This window comes from Pristiophorus japonicus, unplaced genomic scaffold (assembly GCF_044704955.1).
Source record: "Pristiophorus japonicus isolate sPriJap1 unplaced genomic scaffold, sPriJap1.hap1 HAP1_SCAFFOLD_281, whole genome shotgun sequence".
NCBI lineage: Eukaryota > Metazoa > Chordata > Chondrichthyes > Pristiophoridae > Pristiophorus > Pristiophorus japonicus.
Genome location: NW_027252571.1, coordinates 32,233 through 54,043, shown reverse-complemented (window position 1 = coordinate 54,043; position 21,811 = coordinate 32,233). Strand labels below are relative to the sequence as shown.

At 53.1% G+C, this 21,811-nt stretch overlaps 1 protein-coding gene across 3 annotated transcripts in view; it reads left to right on the top strand.

Moving 5' to 3' along the window:
* LOC139247683 (C-type lectin domain family 4 member E-like) overlaps positions 1-20,436 on the top strand; it is a 128,747-nt gene extending 108,311 nt beyond the window's left edge. For all 3 annotated transcript variants that reach the window (XM_070871770.1, XM_070871768.1, XM_070871769.1), the window contains exons 5-7: positions 13,669-13,820; positions 16,414-16,526; positions 19,972-20,436. In XM_070871770.1, coding sequence (XP_070727871.1) covers positions 13,669-13,820; positions 16,414-16,526; positions 19,972-20,155 — 449 coding nt within the window. In that variant the 3' untranslated portion in view covers positions 20,156-20,436. The remainder of the gene's footprint in view (positions 1-13,668; positions 13,821-16,413; positions 16,527-19,971) is intronic.
* Positions 20,437-21,811: the final 1,375 nt, after the last annotated feature.

Sequence of the window (21,811 nt, the reverse complement as noted above, 5' to 3'; positions counted from 1 at the left end):
GAACAGGAGGGAGGCCCATTCAGCCCCTTGAGTCTGTTACCATAGGAACAGGAGGAGGCCCATTCAGCCCCCTCGAGCCTGTTATAAGAACAGGAGGAGGCCCATTCAGCCCCTTGAGCCTGTTACACAGGAACAGGAGGAGGCCATTCAGGCCCTTGAGTCTGTTACACAGGAACAGGAGGAGGCCCATTCAGCCCCTCGAGCCTGTTACCATAGGAACAGGAGGAGGCCCATTCAGGCCCTTGAGTCTGTTACACAGGAACAGGAGGAGTCCCATTCAGCCCCTTGAGTCTGTTACACAGGAACAGGAGGAGGCCATTCAGGCCCTTGAGTCTGTTACACAGGAACAGGAGGAGGCCCATTCAGCCCCTCGAGCCTGTTACACAGGAACAGGAGGAGTCCCATTCAGCCCCTTGAGTCTGTTACACAGGAACAGGAGGAGGCCCATTCAGCCCCTCGAGTCTGTTACACAGGAACAGGAGGAGGCCATTCAGGCCCTTGAGTCTGTTACACAGGAACAGGAGGAGGCCCATTCAGCCCCTCGAGTCTGTTACACAGGAACAGGAGGCCCATTCAGCCCCTCGAGCCTGTTACACAGGAACAGGAGGAGTCCCATTCAGCCCCTTGAGCCTGTTACCATAGGAACAGGAGGAGGCCCATTCAGCCCCTCGAGTCTGTTACACAGGAACAGGAGGAGGCCCATTCAGCCCCCTTGAGCCTGTTCTGCCATTCTATTGGATCATGGCTGATTTATATCTTAACTTCATCTACCCACCTTGGATCCATAACCTCAATACCCTGACCCGACAAAAAGCTATCGCTTTCTGTTTTGACATTTTCAATTGATGCCCAACCGCAACAGCTATTGGGGGAGAGAGTTCCAGATTCCCACTGCCCTTTGTGTGAAGAAGTGCTTCCTGACATCACCCCTGAACGGCCTGGCTCTAATTTTAAAGTTACACCCCCTTGTTTTGGAGACCCCGCCACCAGACGAAATAGTTTCTTTATCTACCCGATCGAATGCTTTAACCGTCTTAAATGCCTCGATCAACTCATAAGAACATAAGAAATAGGAGCAGGAGTCGGCCATTCGGCCCCTCGAGCCTGCTCCGCCATTTAATACGATCATGGCTGATCCGATCATGGACACAGCTCCACTTCCCTGCCCCCGTCCCCTTATCCCCTTATCGGTTAAGAAACTGTCTATTTCTGTCTTAAATATATTCAATGTCCCGGCTTCCACAGCTCTCTGAGGCAGCGAATTCCACAGATTTACAACCCTCCGAGAGAAGAAATTCCTGCTCATCTCAGTTTTAAATGGGTGGCCCCTTATTCTAAGACCATGCCCCCTAGTTCTAGTCTCCCCCATCAGTGGGAAACATCCTCTCTGCATCCACCTTGTCGAGCCCCCTCATAATCTTATACGTTTCGATAAGATCATCTCTCATTCTTCTGAACTCCAATGAGTAGAGGCCCAACCTCCTCAACCTTTCCTCATAAGTCAACCCCCCTCATCTCCGGAATCAACCGAGTGAACCTTCTTTGAACTGCCTCCAAAGCAAGTGTATCCTTTCGTAAATATGGAAACCAAAACTGCACGCAGTATTCCAGGTGTGGCCTCACCAATACCCTGTATATCTGCAGCAAGACTTCCCTGCTTTTATACTCCATCCCCTTTACACTAAAGGCCAAGATACCATTGGCCTTCCTGATCACTTGCTGCACCTGCATACTAACCTTTTGTGTTTCATGCACAAGTACCCCCAGGTCCCGCTGTACTGCAGCACTTTGCAATCTTTCTCCATTTAAATATTAAGTTACGAGGAGAGGTTGCACAAATTAGGGTTGTATTCCCGAGAATTTAGAAGGTTAAGAGCAAGCAGTTAGGAAGGCAAATGGTATGTTGGCCTTCATTGCAAGAGGATTTGAGTACAGGAGCAAGGATATCTTACTCCAGTTATACAGGGCCTTGGTGAGACCGCACCTGGAGTATTGTGTGCAGTTCTGGTCTCCTTACCTAAGAAAGGATATACTTGCCAAGAAAGAATGCAAAAGGCAGGAGGCAACAGAGCAGAGTAGCACTGGGGTAAGTGTAAACCACAAGTTGATAGGAAGGGACAATATGTATGAATATAAAGGGGCTGTCGGAGGGGTCAAAACTAAAAATCATGGTTTAAAAACTATTATTAAAACACTCTACCTAAACGCACGCAGCATTCGAAATAAAGTAAATGAGTTGATGGCACAAATCATTACAATGGGTATGATTTGGTGGCCATTACAGAAACGTGGTTGCAGGGGGGCCAAGACTGGGAATTAAACATACAGGGGTATCTGACAATTCAGAAAGATAGACAAGAAGGGAAAGGAGGTGGGGTAGCTCTGTTAATAAAGGATGATATCAGGGCAGTTGTGAGAGACGATATTGGCTCTAATGAACAAAATGTTGAATCATTGTGGGTGGAGATTAGAGATAGTAAGGGGAAAAAGTCACTGGTGGGCGTAGTTTATAGGCCCCCAAATAATAACTTCACGGTGGGGCGGGCAATAATCAAGGGAATAATGGAGGCATGTGAAAAAGGAACGGCAGTAATCATGGGGGATTTTAACCTACATATCGATTGGTCAAATCAAATCGCACGGGGTAGCTTTGAGGAGGAATTCATAGAATGCATACGGGATTGTTTCTTAGAACAGTATGTTACAGAACCTACAAGGGAGCAAGCTATCTTAGATCTAGTCCTGTGTAATGAGACAGGAATAATAAACGATCTCCGAGTAAATGATCCTCTCGGAATGAGTGATCACAGTATGGTTGAATTTGTAATACAGATTGAGGGTGAGGAAGTAGTGTCTCAAACGAGCGTACTATGCTTAAACAAAGGGGACTACAGTGGGATGAGGGCAGAGTTGGCTAAAGTAGACTGGAAACCCAGACTAAATGGTGGCACAATTGAGGAACAGTGGAGGACTTTTAAGGAGCTCTTTCATAGTGCTCAACAAAAATATATTCCAGTGAAAAAGAAGGGCGGTAAGAGAAGGGACAACCAGACGTGGATAATCAAGGAAATAAAGGAGAGTATCAAATTAAAAACCAATGCGTATAAAATGGCCAAGGTTAGTGGGAAACGAGAAGATTGGGAAAATTTTAAACGACAGCAAAGAATGACTAAGAAAGCAATAAAGAAAGGAAAGATAGATTACGAAAGTAAACTTGCGCAAAACATAAAAACAGATAGTAAAAGCTTTTACTGATATATAGAACGGAAAAGAGTGACTAAAGTAAATGTTGGTCCCTTAGAAGATGAGAAGGGGGATTTAATAATGGGAAATGTGGAAATGGCTGAGACCTTAAACAATTATTTTGCTTCGGTCTTCACAGTGGAAAACACAAAAACCATGCGAAAATTGCTGGTCACGGGAATGTGGGAAGGGAGGACCTTGAGAAAATCACTATCACTAGGGGAGTAGTGCTGGACAGGCTAATGGGACTCAAGGTAGACAAGTCCCCTGGTCCTGATGAAATGCATCCCAGGGTATTAAAAGAGATGGCGGAAGTTATAGCAGATGCATTCATTATAATCTACCAAAATTCTCTGGACTCTGGGGAGGTACCAGCGGATTGGAAAGCAGCTAATGTAACACCTCTGTTTAAAAAAAGGGGCAGACAAAAGGCAGGTAACTATAGGCCAGTTAGTTTAACATCTGTAGTGGGGAAAATGCTTGAAGCTATCATTAAGGAAGAAATAACGGTACATCTAGATAGGAATAGTTAAATCAAGCAGACGCAACATGGATTCATGAAGGGGAAATCATGTTGAACTAATTTACTGGAATTCTTTGAGGATATAATGAGCATGGTGGATAGAGGTGTACCGATGGATGTGGTGTATTTAGATTTCCAAAAGGCATTCGATAAGGTGCCACACAAAAGGTTACTGCAGAAGATAAAGGTACGCGGAGTCAGAGGAAATGTATTAGCATGGATCGAGAATTGGCTGGCTAACAGAAAGCAGAGAGTCGGGATAAATGGGTCCTTTTCGGGTTGGAAATCGGTGGTTAGTGGTGTGCTACAGGGATCGGTGCTGGGACCACAACTGTTTACAATATACATAGATGACCTGGAAGAGGGGACAGAGTGTAGTGTAACAAAATTTGCAGATGACACAAAGATTAGTGGGAAAGCGGGTTGTGTAGAGGACACAGAGAGGCTGCAAAGAGATTTAGATAGGTTAAGCGAATGGGCTAAGGTTTGGCAGATGGAATACAATGTCGGAAAGTGTGAGGTCATCCACTTGGAAAAAAAAACAGTAAAAGGGAATATTATTTGAATGGGGAGAAATTGCAACATGCTGCGGTGCAGAGGGACCTGGGGGTCCTTGTGCATGAATCCCAAAAAGTTAGTTTGCAAGTGCAGCAGGTAATCAGGAAGGCGAATGGAATGTTGGCCTTCATTGCAAGAGGGATGGAGTACAAAAGCAGGGAGGTCCTGCTGCAACTGTACAGGGTATTGGTGAGGCCGCACCTGGAGTACTGCGTGCAGTTTTGGTCACCTTACTTAAGGAAGGATATACTAGCTTTGGAGGGGGTACAGAGACGATTCACTAGGCTGATTCCGGAGATGAGGGGGTTACCTTATGATGATAGATTGAGTAGACTGGGTCTTTACTCGTTGGAGTTCAGAAGGATGAGGGGTGATCTTATAGAAACATTTAAAATAATGGAAGGGATAGACAAGATAGAGGCAGAGAAGTTGTTTCCACTGGATGGGGAGACTAGAACTAGGGGGTACAGCCTCAAAATACGGGGGAGCCAATTTAAAACCGAGTTGAAAAGAAATTTCTTCTCCCAGAGGGTTGTGAATCTGTGGAATTCTCTGCCCAAGGAAGCAGTTGAGGCTAGCTCATTGAATGTATTCAAATCACAGATAGATAGATTTTTAACCAATAAGGGTTACGGGGAGCGGGTGGGTAAGTGGAGCTGAGTCCTCGGCTAGAACAGCCATGATCTTGTTGAATGGCGGAGCAGGCTCGAGGGGCTAGATGGCCTACTCCTGTTCCTAATTCTTATGTTCTTATGTTCTTATGCCGTAGAGGGAGTGCAGCGAAGGTTCACCAGGCTGATTCCTGGGATGGCAGGACTGTCGTATGAGGAGAGATTGGGTCGACTAGGCCTGTATTCACTGGAGTTTAGAAGAATGAGAGGGGATCTCATTGAAACGTATAAAATTCTGACGGGGTTGGACAGACTGGATGCGGGGAGGATGTTTCCTGGGGCTGGGAAGTCTAGAACAAGGGGTCACACAGTCTCAGGATATGGGTTAGGAAATTTAGGACCGAGATGAGGAGAAATGTCTTCACTCAGAGGGTGGTGAACCTGTGGAATTCTCTACTACAGAAAGCTGTGGAGGCCAAGTCACTGAATATATTTAAGAAGGAGATAGATAGAGTTCTAGACACAAAAGGCATCAAGGGGTATGGGGAGAAAGCGGGAATATGGTGTTGAGACAGAGGATCAGGCCATGATCATATCGAATGGTGGTGCAGGCTGAAAGGGCCGAATGGCCTACTACTGCTTCTGTTGTCTATGTTTCTATGTTAAGGGCTGATCTGATCAAAGTTTTCAAGATATTAAGGGGAACAGAGAGAGCAGACAGAGAGAAACTATTTTCACTGGTTGGGGAGACTGGGACAAGGTGGCGTAATCTAAAAATTAGAGCCAGACCTTGCAGGAGCGAAATTAGGAAACACTTCTGCACACAAAGGCTGATTACATAAGAAATAGGAGCAGGAGTCGGCCATTCGGCACCTCGAGCCTGCTCCGCCATTCTATAAGATCATGGCTGATCTGATCATGGACTCAGCTCCACTTCCCTGCCTGCCCCTTTACTCCCTTATCACTCAAAACTCTGTCTATCTCCGCCTTAAATACATTCAATGACCCAGCCTCCACAGCTCTCTGGGGCAGCGAATTCCACAGATTTACAACCCTCTGAGAAGAAATTTTCCTCATCTCAGTTTTAAATGGGTGACCCTTTATTCTGAGACTATATCCCCTCGTTTTAGTCTCCCCCATCAATGGAAACATCCTCTCTGCATCCACCTTGTCGAGCCCCCTCATAATCTGATACGTTTCGATAAGATCACCTCTCATTCTTCTGAATTCCAATGAGTAGAGGCCCAACCTCCTCAACCTTTCCTCATCAGTCAACCCCCTCATCTCCGGAATCAACCGAGTGAACCTTCTCTGAACTGCCTCCAAAGCAAGTATATCCTTTTGTAAATATGGAGACCAAAACTGCACGCAGTACTCCAGGTGTGGCCTCATAACTGGAGCAAGACTTCCCTGCTTTTATACTCCATCCCCCTTGCAATAAAGGCCAACATTCTATTTGCCTTCCTGATCACTTGTTAAAGTTTACCTGATTAAAGTGTGGAACTCTCTTCCGCAAACTTCAATGGGTGCGAGATCAATTTTTAATTTTTAAATCTGAGATTGATAGCTTTTTGTCAGCCAAAGATATTAAGGGACATGGAATTAGGTCACAGATCAGCCATGATCTCGATGAAACATAGAAAATAGGTGCAGGAGTAGGCCATTCGGCCCTTCAAGCCTGCACCACCATTCGATAAGATCATGGCTGATCATTCCCTCAGTACCCCATTCCTGCTTTCTCTCCATACCCCTTGATCCCTTTTGCCGTTAGGGCCACATCTAACTCCCTCTTGAATATATCCAGTCAACTGGCCTCAACAACTCTCTGTGGCAGGGAATTCCACAGGTTAACAACTCTCTGAGTGAAGAAGTTTCTACTCATCTCAGTCCTAAATGGCCTACCCCTTATCCTAAGACTGTGTCCCCTGGTTCTGGACTTCCCCAACATCGGGAACATTCTTCCTGCATCTAACCTGTCACGTCCCGTCAAAATTTTATATGTTTCTATGAGATCCCCTCTCATCCTTCTAAACTCCAGTGTATAAAGGCCCAGTTGATCCAGTCTCTCCTCATATGACAGTCCTGCCATCCCTGGAATCAGTCTGGTGAACCTTCGCTGCACTCCCTCAATAGCAAGAATGTCCTTCCTCAGATTAGGAGACCAAAATTGCGGAACAGGCTTGAGGAGCTGAATAGCCTCCTCCTGTTCCTATGACTATGTCGTCGCTTTCTCAACTCTCCAACCAGGGGAAACAGCCTCTCAAAATCTACCCTCTTACAATCTTATATTTTTCAATGAGATCATCTCTCATTCTTCTAAACTCCAGAGAGTAAAGATCATACTACTGAATCTCTCCTCAGAGGAAAATCTTCCTATTCCAGGAATCAATCTAGTGAACATTCGATGTCCCCACTCCAAGTATATTCTGTGGCAAGTGTCTCACCTCCTGCCTCCCCAAAGCCTTACTACCATCGACAAGGCACAAGTCAGGAGTATGATGGAATACTCCCCACTTGCCTGGATGAGTTGCAGCTCCAACAACACTCGAGGAGCTCGACACCATCCGGGACAAAGCAGCCCGCTTGATCGACACGCTAGCCACCGCCTCCAACACTCCCTCCCTCCACCTCCGGCACACCATGGCTGCAGTGTGTACCATCTACAAGACGCACTGCAGCAACTGGCCAAGGCTTCTTCGGCAGCACCTCCCAAACCCGTTACCTCTACCTGCCTCGAAGGACGAGCGCAGCAGATGCATAGGAACACCACCCCCTCCACGTTCCCCCTCCCAGTCACACACACCATCCCGACTGGGGACTATATCGGCCATTCCTTCATCGTCGCTGGGTCACAATCCTGGAACTCCCTCCCTGACAGTACTGTGGGAGCACCTTCACCACACGGACTGCAGCGGTTCAAGAAGGCGGCTCACCACCACCTTCTGAAGGGGCAATTAGGGATGGGCAATAAATGCCGGCCTTGCCAGGGACACCGCATCCCAAGCCCCCTGCAGTGTAGTATCATTCTATGATGCTAACTATTACCCATTGAAATAACTTGTAGATTTATAAGCGTGATCATCATTGGTAGAAGGGGAGCTGTTCGGGGGAGGGGGGGGCGCGGTGCGGGGGCACAGGGAGGGCAGGAGTTGCCACAATTTGAGGGATATAACAAACAGAAATTAGTAATTCATCCCTTAGTTGAAGCAAAATTGCATATCATAGTTACCTGCAGTTTGGGGGGGGGGTGGTGAGGGGTCCCACAGTTTGGGGGGTGAAGAGTCCCCACAGTTTGGGGGGTGAGGAGTCCCCACAGTTTGGGGGGTGAGGAGTCCCCACATTTGGGGGGTGAGGAGACCCACAGTTTGGGGGGTGAGGAGACCCCCAGTTTGGGGGGTGAGGAGTCCCCACAGTTTGGGGGGTGAGGGGTCCCACAGTTTGGGGGGTGAGGAGTCCCCACAGTTTGGGGGAGGTGAGGGGTCCCACAGTTTGGGGGCTGAGGAGTCCCCACAGTTTGGGGGGTGAGGAGTCCCCACATTTGGGGGGTGAGGGTTCCCACAGTTTGGGGGGGGGTGAGGAGACCCCCAGTTTGGGGGGTGAGGAGTCCCCACAGTTTGGGGGGTGAGGGGTCCCCACAGTTTGGGGGGTGAGGAGACCACAGTTTGGGGGGTGAGGGGTCCCACAGTTTGGGGGCTGAGGAGTCCCCACAGTTTGGGGGGTGAGGACTCCCCACAGTTTGGGGGGTGAGGGGTCCCACAGTTTGGGGGGTGAGGAGTCCCCACAGTTTGGGGGAGGTGAGGGGTCCCACAGTTTGGGGGGTGAGGAGTCCCACAGTTTGGGGGGTGAGGGGTCCCCACAGTTTGGGGGTGAGGAGTCCCACAGTTTGGGGGGTGAGGGGTCCCATAGTTTGGGGAAGTGAGGGGTCCCACAGTTTGGGGGGGGTGAGGGGTCCTTACAGTTTGGGGAGTGAGGAGTCCCCACAGTTTGGGGGGGGGGGTGAGGGATCCCACAGTTTGGGGGGGGGTGAGGGGTCCCACAGTTTGGGGGGGGGGTGAGATGTCCCCACAGTTTGGGGGGGGTGGTGAGGAGACCCACAGTTTGGGGGGGGTGAGGAGACCACAGTTTGGGGGGTGAGGAGTCCCCACAGTTTGGGGTGTGAGGAGACCCACAGTTTGGGGGGTGAGGAGACCACAGTTTGGGGGGGTGAGGAGACCACAGTTTGGGGGGTGAGGAGTCCCCACAGTTTGGGGGGTGAGGAGACCACAGTTTGGGGGGGTGAGGAGACCACAGTTTGGGGGGTGAGGGTTCCCACAGTTTGGGGGGGTGAGGAGTCCCCACAATTTGGGGGGGGTGAGGGTCCCCACAGTTTGGGGGGTGAGGGTTCCCACAGTTTGGGGGGGGTGAGGAGTTCCCACAGTTTGGGGGGTGAGGAGTCCCCACAGTTTGGGGGGGGGGGTGAGGAGTTCCCACAGTTTGGGGGGTGAGGGTCCCCACAGTTTGGGGGGTGAGGAGACCACAGTTTGGGGGGGTGAGGAGTCCCCACAGTTTGGGGGGTGAGGAGACCCACAGTTTGGGGGGGGGTGAGGAGTCCCACAGTTTGGGGGGGTGAGGAGACCCACAGTTTGGGGGGTGAGGAGACCCACAGTTTGGGGGGGTGAGGAGACCCCACAGTTTGGGGGGGTGAGGAGTCCCCACAGTTTGGGGGGTGAGGAGACCACAGTTTTGGGGGTGAGGAGAACCCACAGTTTGGGGGGTGAGGAGACCACAGTTTTGGGGGTGAGGAGAACCCACAGTTTGGGGGGTGAGGAGACCACAGTTTGGGGGGTGAGGAGACCCACAGTTTGGGGGGGTGAGGAGACCCCACAGTTTGGGGGGGTGAGGAGTCCCCACAGTTTGGGGGGTGAGGAGACCACAGTTTTGGGGGTGAGGAGAACCCACAGTTTGGGGGGTGAGGAGACCCCACAGTTTGGGGGGGTGAGGAGTCCCCACAGTTTGGGGGGTGAGGAGACCACAGTTTTGGGGGTGAGGAGAACCCACAGTTTGGGGGGTGAGGAGACCCACAGTTTGGGGGGGGGGGTGAGGAGTCTCACAGTTTGGGGGGGTGAGGAGACCCACAGTTTGGGGGGTGAGGAGACCCACAGTTTGGGGGGGGGTGAGGAGTCCCACAGTTTGGGGGGGTGAGGAGACCCACAGTTTGGGGGGTGAGGAGACCCACAGTTTGGGGGGGTGAGGAGACCCCACAGTTTGGGGGGGTGAGGAGTCCCCACAGTTTGGGGGGTGAGGAGACCACAGTTTTGGGGGTGAGGAGAACCCACAGTTTGGGGGGTGAGGAGACCCCACAGTTTGGGGGGGTGAGGAGTCCCCACAGTTTGGGGGGTGAGGAGACCACAGTTTTGGGGGTGAGGAGAACCCACAGTTTGGGGGGTGAGGGGTCCCCACAGTTTGGGGGGTGAGGAGTCCCACAGTTTGGGGGGTGAGGGGTCCCACAGTTTGGGGGGTGAGGAGTCCCACAGTTTGGGGGGTGAGGGGTCCCATAGTTTGGGGGAGTGAGGGGTCCCACAGTTTGGGGGGGGTGAGGGGTCCTCACAGTTTGGGGGGTGAGGAGTCCCCACAGTTTGGGGGGGGTGAGGGATCCCACAGTTTGGGGGGGGTGAGGGGTCCCACAGTTTGGGGGGGGTGAGATGTCCCCACAGTTTGGGGGGGGTGGTGAGGAGACCCACAGTTTGGGGGGGGTGAGGAGACCACAGTTTGGGGGGTGAGGAGTCCCCACAGTTTGGGGGGTGAGGAGACCCACAGTTTGGGGGGTGAGGAGACCACAGTTTGGGGGGGTGAGGAGACCCACAGTTTGGGGGGGTGAGGGTTCCCACAGTTTGGGGGGTGAGGGTTCCCACAGTTTGGGGGGGGTGAGGAGTTCCCACAGTTTGGGGGGTGAGGAGTCCCCACAGTTTGGGGGGGGGGGGTTGAGGAGTTCCCACAGTTTGGGGGGTGAGGGTCCCCACAGTTTGGGGGGGTGAGGAGACCACAGTTTGGTGGGTGAGGGTTCCCACAGTTTGGGGGGTGAGGAGTCCCCACAGTTTGGGGGGTGAGGAGACCCACAGTTTGGGGGGGGTGAGGAGTCCCACAGTTTGGGGGGGTGAGGAGACCCACAGTTTGGGGGGTGAGGAGACCCACAGTTTGGGGGGTGAGGAGACCCACAGTTTGGGGGGGTGAGGGGTCCCCACAGTTTGGGGGGGGTGTGAGGAGTCCCCACAGTTTGGGGGGGGTGAGGAGACCCACAGTTTTGGGGGTGAGGAGAACCCACAGTTTGGGGGGTGAGGAGACCCCACAGTTTGGGGGGTGAGGAGACCCCACAGTTTGGGGGGTGGTGAGGAGACCCACAGTTTGGGGGGTGAGGAGACCCACAGTTTTGGGGGTGAGGAGACCCCACAGTTTGGGGGGGTGAGGAGTCCCAAAGTTTGGGGGGTGAGGAGACCCAAAGTTTGGGGGGTGAGGATTCCCCACAGTTTGTGGGGTGAGGAGACCCACAGTTTGGGGGGGTGAGGAGTCCCACAGTTTGGGGGGTGAGGGGTCCCACAGTTTGGGGAGGTGAGGAGTCCCACAGTTTGGGGAGGTGAGGAGACCCACAGTTTGGGGGGTGAGGAGACCCACAGTTTGGGGGGTGAGGAGACCCACAGTTTGGGGGGGTGAGGGGTCCCCACAGTTTGGGGGGGGTGTGAGGAGTCCCCACAGTTTGGGGGGGGTGAGGAGACCCACAGTTTTGGGGGTGAGGAGAACCCACAGTTTGGGGGGTGAGGGTTCCCACAGTTTGGGGGGTGAGGAGACCCACAGTTTGGGGGGTGTGAGGAGTCCCACAGTTTGGGGGGGTGAGGGGTCCCACAGTTTGGGGGGTGAGGAGACCCACAGTTTGGGGGGTGAGGGGTCCCACAGTTTGGGGGGTGAGGGGTCCCACAGTTTGGGGGGTGAGGGGTCCCACAGTTTGGGGGGTGAGGGTTCCCACAGTTCGGGGGGTGAGGAGTCCCACAGTTTGGGGGGTGAGGGTTCCCACAGTTTGGGGGGTGAGGGGTCCCACAGTTTGGGGGGGTGAGGAGACCAACAGTTTGGGGGGTGAGGGGACCCACAGTTTGGGGGGTGAGACAGTTTGGGGGGTGAGGAGACCCACAATTTGGGGGGTGAGGAGACCCGCAGTTTGGGGGTTGAGGGGTCCCACAGTTTGGGGGGTGAGGGTTCCCACAGTTTGGGGGGTGAGGAGACCCCACAGTTTGGGGGGTGGTGAGGAGACCCACAGTTTGGGGGGTGAGGAGACCCACAGTTTGGGGGGGTGAGGGGTCCCACAGTTTGGGGGGTGAGGAGTCCCACAGTTTAGGGGGTGAGGGGTCCCACAGTTTGGGGGGTGAGGGGTCCCACAGTTTGGGGGGTGAGGGGTCCCACAGTTTAGGGGGTGAGGGGTCCCACAGTTTGGGGGGTGAGGGGTCCCACAGTTTGGGGGGTGAGGGGTCCCACAGTTTAGGGGGTGAGGGGTCCCACAGTTTAGGGGGTGAGGGGTCCCACAGTTTGGGGGGTGAGGAGACACACAGTTTGGGGGGTGAGGAGTCCCCACAGTTTGGGGGCTGAGGGGTCCCACAGTTTGGGGTGGGGTGAGGAGACCCCACAGTTTGGGGGGTGAGGGGTCCCACAGTTTGGGGGGTGAGGAGTCCCCACAGTTTGGGGGGTGAGGGGTCCCACAGTTTGGGGTGGGGTGAGGAGACCCACATTTTGGGGTGGGGTGAGGAGACCCACAGTTTGGGGTGGGGTGAGGAGTCCCCACAGTTTGTGGGGTGAGGGGTCCCACAGTTTGGGGTGGGGTGAGGAGTCCCCACAGTTTGGGGGGTGAGGGTACCCACAGTTTGGGGGGTGAGGGTACCCACAATTTGGGGGGTGAGGAGTCCCCACAGTTTGGGGGGTGAGGGGTCCCACAGTTTGGGGTGGGGTGAGGAGTCCCCACAGTTTGGGGGGTGAGGGTACCCACAGTTTGGGGGGTGAGGAGTCCCCACAGTTTGGGGGGTGAGGAGTCCCACAGTTTGGGGGTGAGGAGTCCCACAGTTTGGGGGGTGAGGAGTCCCACAGTTTGGGGGGTGAGGGGTCCCACAGTTTGGGGGGTGAGGAGACCCACAGTTTGGGGGGTGAGGAGTCCCACAGTTTGGGGGGTGAGGGTACCCACAGTTTGGGGGGTGAGGAGTCCCCACAGTTTGGGGGGTGAGGGGTCCCACAGTTTGGGGGGTGAGGAGACCCACAGTTTGGGGGGTGAGGGTACCCACAGTTTGTGGGGTGAGGAGTCCCCACAGTTTGGGGGGTGAGGAGTCCCACAGTTTGCGGGGTGAGGGTACCCACAGTTTGGGGGGTGAGGAGTCCCCACAGTTTGCGGGGTGAGGGGTCCCACAGTTTGGGGTGGGGTGAGGAGACCCCACAGTTTGGGGGGTGAGGGTACCCACAGTTTGGGGGAGGTGAGGAGTCCCCACAGTTTGGGGGGGTGAGGAGTCCCCACAGTTTGGGGGGTGGTGAGGAGTTTGGATGTACCACCTCTCGTGAGAACAGACTAACTGAGCATGGGCCGAGGTTAGATCCAGGGACTTTGCTCGTGAGTTGGATCCATCACCAACGCGTGCGGTGGGGGACGGGCAGATGTACGATGGTGAACGCTCGCTCAGCTTTCCCGCTGAACGTTTATGCTTCATCTCCTCTCTCTCTGTGGATCAGAATGCCCCTCGAGGATCTGTGAGCCGGGCTGGTTCCTCCACTTAAGCAGCTGCTATATCTTCACGAACACCAGCCTGACGTGGGAGCAAAGTCGTGAGGCGTGCGCGGGGAGACAATCCCAGCTGGTCGTTATCGGCAACGACAAAGTACAGGTAGGCACAGGCAAAACCATCGGCACAAACTGGCCTCGCACAGTCACAGAAAATTATGGCATAGACAGAGGCCATTTCGTCCCATCGTGTCCGCGCCGGCCAACAACAGGCTATCCAGCCTACTTGAGAAGAAGGTTGGCCTTCAAATCTGGCACCAAGCTCGTGGTCTACAGGACTGTAGTAATACCCGCCCTCGTGTATAGAAACGTAGAAAAATAGAAAATAGGTGCAGGAGTAGGCCATTCAGCCCTTCGAGCCTGCACCACCATTCAATAAGTTCATGGCTGATCATTCACCTCAGTACCCCATTCCTGCCTTCTCTCCATACCCCTCGATCCCTTTAGCCGTAAGGGCCATATCTAACTCCCTCTTGAATATATCCAACGAACTGGCCTCAACAACTCTCTGCGGCAGGGAATTCCACAGGTTAACAACTCTCTGAGTGAAGAAGTTTCTCCTCATCTCAGTCCTAAATGGCCTACCCCTTATCCTAAGATTGTGTCCCCTGGTTCTGGACTTCCCCAACATCGGGAACATTCTTCCTGCATCTAACCTGTCCAGTCCCGTCAGAATCTTATACGTTTCTATGAGATCCCCTCTCATCCTTCTAAACTCCAGTGTATAAAGACCCAGTTGATCCAGTCTCTCCTCAAATGTCAGTCCAGCCATCCCTGGAATCAGTCTGGTGAACCTTCGCTGCACTCCCTCAATAGCAAAAATGTCCTTGCTCAGATTCAGAGACCAAAACTGAACACAATATTCCAGGTGAGGCCTCACCAAGGCCCTGTACAACTGCAGTAAGACCTCCCTGCTCCTATACCCAAATCCTCTCGCTATGAAGGCCAACATACCATTTGCCTTCTTCACCACCTGCTGTACCTGCATGCCAACTTTCAATGACTGATGTACCATGACACCCAGGTCTCATTGCACCTCCCCTTTTCCTAATCTGCCGCCATTCAGATAACATTCTGCCTTCGTGTTATTGTCTCCAAAGTGGATAACCTCACATTTATCCACATTATACTGCATCTGCCATGCATTTGACAACTCACCTAACCTGTCCAAGTCACCCTGCAGCCTTTTAACATCCTCCTCAGAGCTCACACCGCCACCTAGCTTAGTGTCATCTGCAAACTTGGAGATATTACACTCAATTCCCTCATCCAAATCATTAATGTACATTGTAAATAGCTGGGGTCCCAGCACTGAGCCCTGCGGCACTCCATTAGTCACTGCCTCCCATTCCGAAAAGGACCCAGAGACATGGACCATGTACAGTAGACACCTTAAGTCGCTGGAGAAATACCACCAACGATGTCTGTGCAAGATCCTGCCAATCCCCTGGGAGGACAGACGCACCAACGTTAGCGTCCTCGACCAGGGCAACATCCCCAGCAGTGACCACACTCGATCAGCTCCACTGGGCGGGCCACATTGTTCACAAGAGACTCCCAAAGCAAGCGCTCTACTTGGAACTCCTTCACGGCAAACGAGCCAAAGGTGGACAGAGGAAACGTTACAGGGACACCCTCAAAGCCTCCCTGATAATGTGCAACATCCCCACCGACACCTGGGAGTCCCTGGCCCAAAAACTGAGATGAGGAGGAATTTCTTACATAAGGACACAAGAACATAAGAAATAGGAGCAGGAGTAGGCCATACGGCCCCTCGAGCCTGCTCCGCCATTTAATCGGATCATGGTTGATCCGATCATGGATTCAGCTCCACTTCCCCGCCTGCTCCCCATAACCTCTTATCCCCTTATCGGTTGAGAAATTGTCTATCTCTGTCTTAAATTTATTCAATGACCCAGCCTCCACAGCTCTCTGAGGCAGCGAATTCCACAGATTTACAACCCTCAGAGAAGAAATTTCTCCTCATCTCAGATTTAAATGGGCGGCCCCTTATTCTAAAACCATGCCCCCTAGTTCTAGTCTCCCCCATCAGTGGGAACATCCTCTCTGCATCCACCTTGTCAAGCCCCTCATAATGTTATAAATTTTGATAAGATCACCTCTCATTCTTCTGAATTCCAATGAGCAGAGGCCCAACCTCCTCAACCTTTTCTCATAAGTCAACCTCCTCACCTCTGGAATCAACCGAGTGAACCTTCTCTGAACTGCCTTCAAAGCAAGTATATCCTTTCGTAAATATGGAAACCAAAACTGCACGCAGTACTCCAGGTGTGGCCTCACCAATACCCTGTATAACTGGAGCAAGACTTCCCTGCTTTTATACTCCATCCCCTTTGCAATAAAGGCCAAGATACCATTGGCCTTCCTGATCACTTGCTGTACCTGCATACTAACCTTTTGTGTTTCATGCACAAGTAAACCCCCAGGTCCCGCTGCACTGCAGCACTTTGCAATCTTTCTCCATTTAAATAATAACTTGCTCTTTGATTTTTTTCTGCCAAAGTGCATGACCTCACACTTTCCAACATTATACTCCATCTGACAATTTTTTGCCCACTCACTTAGCCTGTCTATGTCCTTTTGCAGATGTTGTGTGTCCTCCTCACACATTGCTTTCCCCTTGTGTTTCCCCTTTACTCTGTTGCCCCACTCACGTGAGCTTTCCACTTTCACAGAACTTCTTATCTGCGCAAGCGAAGGAGAAGTCGTATTGGATCGGGATGACGGATGTGGTGTCTGAAGGGAGCTGGATCTGGGTGGATGGGACAAAGGTCATTGACAGAACAACGTGAGTAATGGTGTGTGGGGTCGGGGAAAAGGACAGGGTTCAGACCGCAGGGCATAGACTGAGGGCCGGCGGATGTGGTGATAACTAAAACCGCCTGTTCCCACCTCCGTAACATCGCCCGTCTCCGCCCCCTGCCACAGCTCATCCGCTGCTGAAGCCCTCATCCATGCCTTTGTTACCTCCAGACTTGACTATTCCAATGCACTCCTGGTTGGCCTCCCTCGTTCTACCCGACGTAAACTAGAGGTGATCCAAAACTCGGCTACCCCCCGTGTCCTAACTCGCACCGAGTCCCACTCACCCATCACCCCCTGTGCTCACTGACCCCGTGTCCTAACTCGCACCGAGTCCCACTCACCCATCACCCCCTGTGCTCGCTGCCCCCATGTCCTAACTCGCACCGAGTCCCGCTCACCCACCACTCCCTGTGCTTGCTGCCCCGTGTCCTAACTCACACCGAGTCCCACTCACCCATCACCCCCTGTGCTCGCTGCCCCCATGTCCTATCTCGCACCGAGTCCCGCTCACCCATCACCCCCTGTGCTCGCTGCCCACGTGTCCTAACTCGCACCGAGTCCCGCTCACCCATCACCCCCTGTGCTCGCTGCCCCCGTGTCCTAACTCACTCCGAGTCCCGCTCACCCATCACCCCCTGTGCTCACTGCCCCCGTGTCCTAACTCGCACCGAGTCCCGCTCACCCATCACCCCCTGTGCTCGCTGCCCCGTGTCCTAACTCGCACCGAGTCCCACTCACCCATCACCCCCTGTGCTCACTGCCCACGTATCCTAACTCGCACCGAGTCCCGCTCACCCATCACCCCCTGTGCTCACTGCCCCCAGTGTCCTAACTCGCACCGAGTCCCGCTCACCCATCACCCCCTGTGCTCGCTGCCCCCATGTCCTAACTCACTCCGAGTCCCGCTCACCCATCACCCCCTGTGCTCGCTGCCCCCATGTCCTAACTCGCACCAAGTCCCGCTCACCCATCACCGCTGTGCTCGCTGCCCCGTGTCCTAACTCACACCGAGTCCCGCTCACCCCCCATGCTCGCTGATCGACATTGGCTCCCAGTTAAGCAACGCCTCGATTTCAAAATTCTCATCCTTATTTTCAAATCCCTCTATGGCCTCGCTCCCTCCCTATCTCTGTAACCTCCTCCAGCCCCTACATCCCTCCCCATCTCTGTAACCTCCTCCAGCGCCTACACCCCTCCCTATCTCTGTAACCTCCTCCAGCCCTACACCCCTCGCTATCTCTGTAATCTCCTCCAGCCCCACAATGTCTGTGCTCCTCTAATTCTGCCCTCCTGACCATCCCTGATTATAATCGCTCCACCATCGGTGGCCGTGCCTTCTGTTGCCTGGGCCCCAAGCTCTGAAACTCCCTCCCTAAACCTCTCCGCCTCTCTGCCTCTCTTTCCTCCTTCAAGACGCTCCTTAAAACCGACCTCTTTGAACAAGCTTTTGGTCACCTGCGCTAATTTCTCCTTACGTGGCTTGGTGTCAAAATCTTTATCGTAAAATACTCCTGTGAAGTGGCTTGGGACGTTTCACTACATTAAAGGCGCTATATAAATACAAGTTGTTGAAGAAAGGTGGTGAAGAAAGCAAATGGTATGTTGGCCTTCATAGCGAGAGGATTTGAGTGTAGGAGCTGGGTGGCGGTGTGAGCTGTGAGGAGGATGCTAGGAGGCTGCAGGGTGACTTGGACAGGTTAGGTGAGTGGGCAAATGCATGGCAGATGCAGTATAATGTGGATAAATGTGAGGTTATCCACTTTGGTGGCAAAAACAGGAAGGCAGAATATTATCTGAATGGTGACAGATTAGGAAAAGGGGAGGTGCAGCGAGACCTGGGTGTCATGGTACATCAGTCATTGAAAGTTGACATGCAGGTACAGCAGGCGGTAAAGAAAGCAAATGGTATGTTGGCCTTCATAGCGAGAGGATTTGAGTGTAGGAGCAGGGAGGTCTTACTGCAGTTGTACAGGTCCTTGGTGTGACCACACCTTGAGTATTGTGTTCAGTTTTGTTCTCCTAATCTGAGGAAGGACATTCTTGCGATTGAGGGAATGCAGCGAAGGTTCACCAGACTGATTCCCGGGATGGCAGGACTGACATATGAGGAGAGACTGGATCAATTGGGCCTTTATTCACTGGAGTTTATAAAAATGAGAGGGGTTCTCATAGAAACATATAAAATTCTGACAGGATTGGACAGGTTAGATGCGGGAAGAATGTTCCCGATGTTGTAAAAGTCCAGAACCAGGGGACACAGTCTAAGGATATGGGGTAAGCCATTTAGGACCGAGAAGCTTCTTCACTCAGAGAATTGTGAATCTGTGGAATTCGCTACCACAAAGTTGTTGAGGCCAGTTCGTTAGATGTATTCAAAAAGGAGTTAGATATGGTCCTTACGGCTAAAGGGATCGAGGGGTATGGAGAGAAAGCAGGAAAGGGGTACTGAGGTGAATGATCAGCCATGATCATATTGAATGGTGGTGCAGGCTCGAAGGGCCGAATGGCCTACTCCTGCACCTATTTTCTATGTTTCCATGTTGTACCTTCATACTAACCTTTTGTGTTTCATGCAAAAGTACCCCCAGGTCCCGCTGTACTGCGGCACTTTGCAATCTTTCTCCATTTAAATAATAACTTGCTCTTTGATTTTTTTGTCTGTCTATCTCCACCTTAAATATATTCAATGTCCCGGCTTCCACAGCTCTCTGAGGCAGCGAATTCCACAGATTTACAACCCTCTGAGAGAAGAAATTCCTCCTCATCTTAGTTTTAAATGGGCGGCCCCTTATTCTAAGACCATGCCCCCTAGTTCTAGTCTCCCCCATCAGTGGGAACATCCTCTCTGCATCCACCTTGTCAAGCCCCCCTCATAATCTTATACGTTTCGATAAGATCACCTCTCATTCTTCTGAGTTCCAATGAGTAGAGGCCCAACCTCCTCGACCTTTCCTCATCAGTCAACCCCCTCATCCCCAGAATCAACCGAGTGAACCTTCTCTGAACTGCCTCCAAAGCAAGTGTATCCTTTCGTAAATCTGGAAACCAAAACTGCACGCAGTACTCCAGGTGTGGCCTCACCAATACCCTGTATAACTGGAGCAAGACTTCCCTGCTTTTATACTCCATCCCCTTTGCAATAAAGGCCAAGATACCATTGGCCTTCCTGATCACTTGCTGTACCTGCATACTATCCTTTTGTGTTTCATGCACAAGTAACCCCCAGGTCCCGCTGTACTGCAGCACTTTGCAATCTCTCTCCATTTAAATCATAACTTCCTGAGGATTCGGGCCGCACGTAGAATCTTAAAAGGTAGGGCTGGAGTTGCCCGGGCAAGTAGAATTTAAGATTCTCCATGCGGGCGCTCACATCCCTTTCCTTTTTCCGTTTCTCTCTCTCTCTCTCTCTCTCTCTCTCCGCACGTCAGATTCTGGGCTGCTGGTCAACCGGACAACGCTTTCAACAGGACGACCAGGCGGACAGAGAACTGCGGCATCTTGAGCCAGCACCGCTGGTACGACGAGTCCTGCCTAAGAACGTTCCCGGCCATCTGCGAGCGGACAGCGATCCGACTGCACCTGGTCTTCCAGCGGATACGCAGGAGTCGCTGAGGGAGCGGACACAGGCGGCACACGTCCGCCATTGTTTGGTATCGTTTGTCAGTTTTGTTTCGAGCAAAGGAAGGCTGGGAGGGGCGGGGAACCTTTCTCCAGCCATTGTTTCGTTCGACTCTTGATTCACTTTGAGTTCGGCTTCTTGGAACGGCGGAGGCATGACCCACCGTAACCCCCCCGCCCCGCCCCCCCCCCCACCCCCTAGGGATCTTGCTATGCCACTGAGTTTGGCTTTTGCCGATTTTTTTCGTTGAGATGATTTCCTTGTTGCAATTAAAACTCTCTCTTCATTCCAGTGCCATGTCTCGCAGATATTTTGTGGATCAGTACTGAGGGAGCGCCGCACTGTCGGAGGGGCGGTGCTGAGGGTGTGCCGCACTGTCGGAGGGGCAGTACTGAGGGAGTGCCGCACTGTCGGAGGGGCAGTACTGAGGGTGTGCTGCACTGTCGGAGGGGCAGTACTGAGGGAGTGCTGCACTGTCGGAGGGGCGGTACTGAGGGAGCGCCACACTGTCAGAGGGGCAGTACTGAGGGAGTGCCGCACTGTCGGAGGGGCAGTACTGAGGGTGTGCTGCACTGTCGGAGGGGCAGTACTGAGGGAGTGCTGCACTGTCGGAGGGGCAGTACTGAGGGAGCGCCGCACTGTCGGAGGGGCGGTGCTGAGGGAGCACTGCACTGTCGGAGGGGCAGTACTGAGGGAGCGCCGCACTGTCGGGGGGGCAGTACTGAGGGAGCGCCGCACTGTCAGAGGGGCAGTGCTGAGGGAGCGCCGCACTGTCGGAGGGGCGGTACTGAGGGAGCGCCGCACTGTCGGAGGGGCGGTACTGAGGGAGTGCCGCACTGTCGGAGGGGCGGTACTGAGGGAGTGCCGCACTGTCGGAGGGGCAGTACTGAGGGAGTGCCGCACTGTCGGAGGGGCAGTACTGAGGGAGTGCCGCACTGTCGGAGGGGCAGTACTGAGCGAGCGCCGTACTGTGCTGTCAGAGGGGCAATACTAAGGGAGTGCCGCACTGTCGGAGGGTCAGTACTGAGGGAGCGTTGCACTGTCGGAGGGGCAGTGCTGAGCGAGCGCCGTACTGTGCTGTCAGAGGGGCAATACTAAGGGAGTGCCGCACTGTCGGAGGGGCAGTGCTGAGGGAGTGCTGCACTGTCGGAGGGGCAGTACTGAGGGAGCGTTGCACTGTCGGAGGGGCAGTGCTGAGTACTCAGAGACACATCCCTCCCGTACCATAGATCTCTCTCTGTCCTTCTGTATCTCCGTCCATTTCTGTCCCTCTCTTCTTCCATTTCTCCATCTTTCTCCCTCTCTCGTTCCCTCGCTCTATCTCTCTCGTACCTTCCCTCCCTCTTTGTCCTTTATATCTATTTCTATCGCTCTCCCTCCCTCTCTCTCTTTCCATGACGATCTAGTTCTGTCTATCATTCTTTCCTTCTACATCAGACTGTATCTCTCTCCATCTCTCCCTGTCCCCCTCTGCATCTGTCTCTCTCTCTCTTGCTCTAGATCTCTCTGTCTCACTCTCCCTTTCTCTCTGACCCTCTCATTGTACCCGTGTGTGTGAAACGGCCCGGCTGACATTCCCTCTCGCTCCCAGCCAGCCAGTGTCCAACGCCTGGTCCCCGATAGTATCATTAATCTCCATTCTCCCCAAC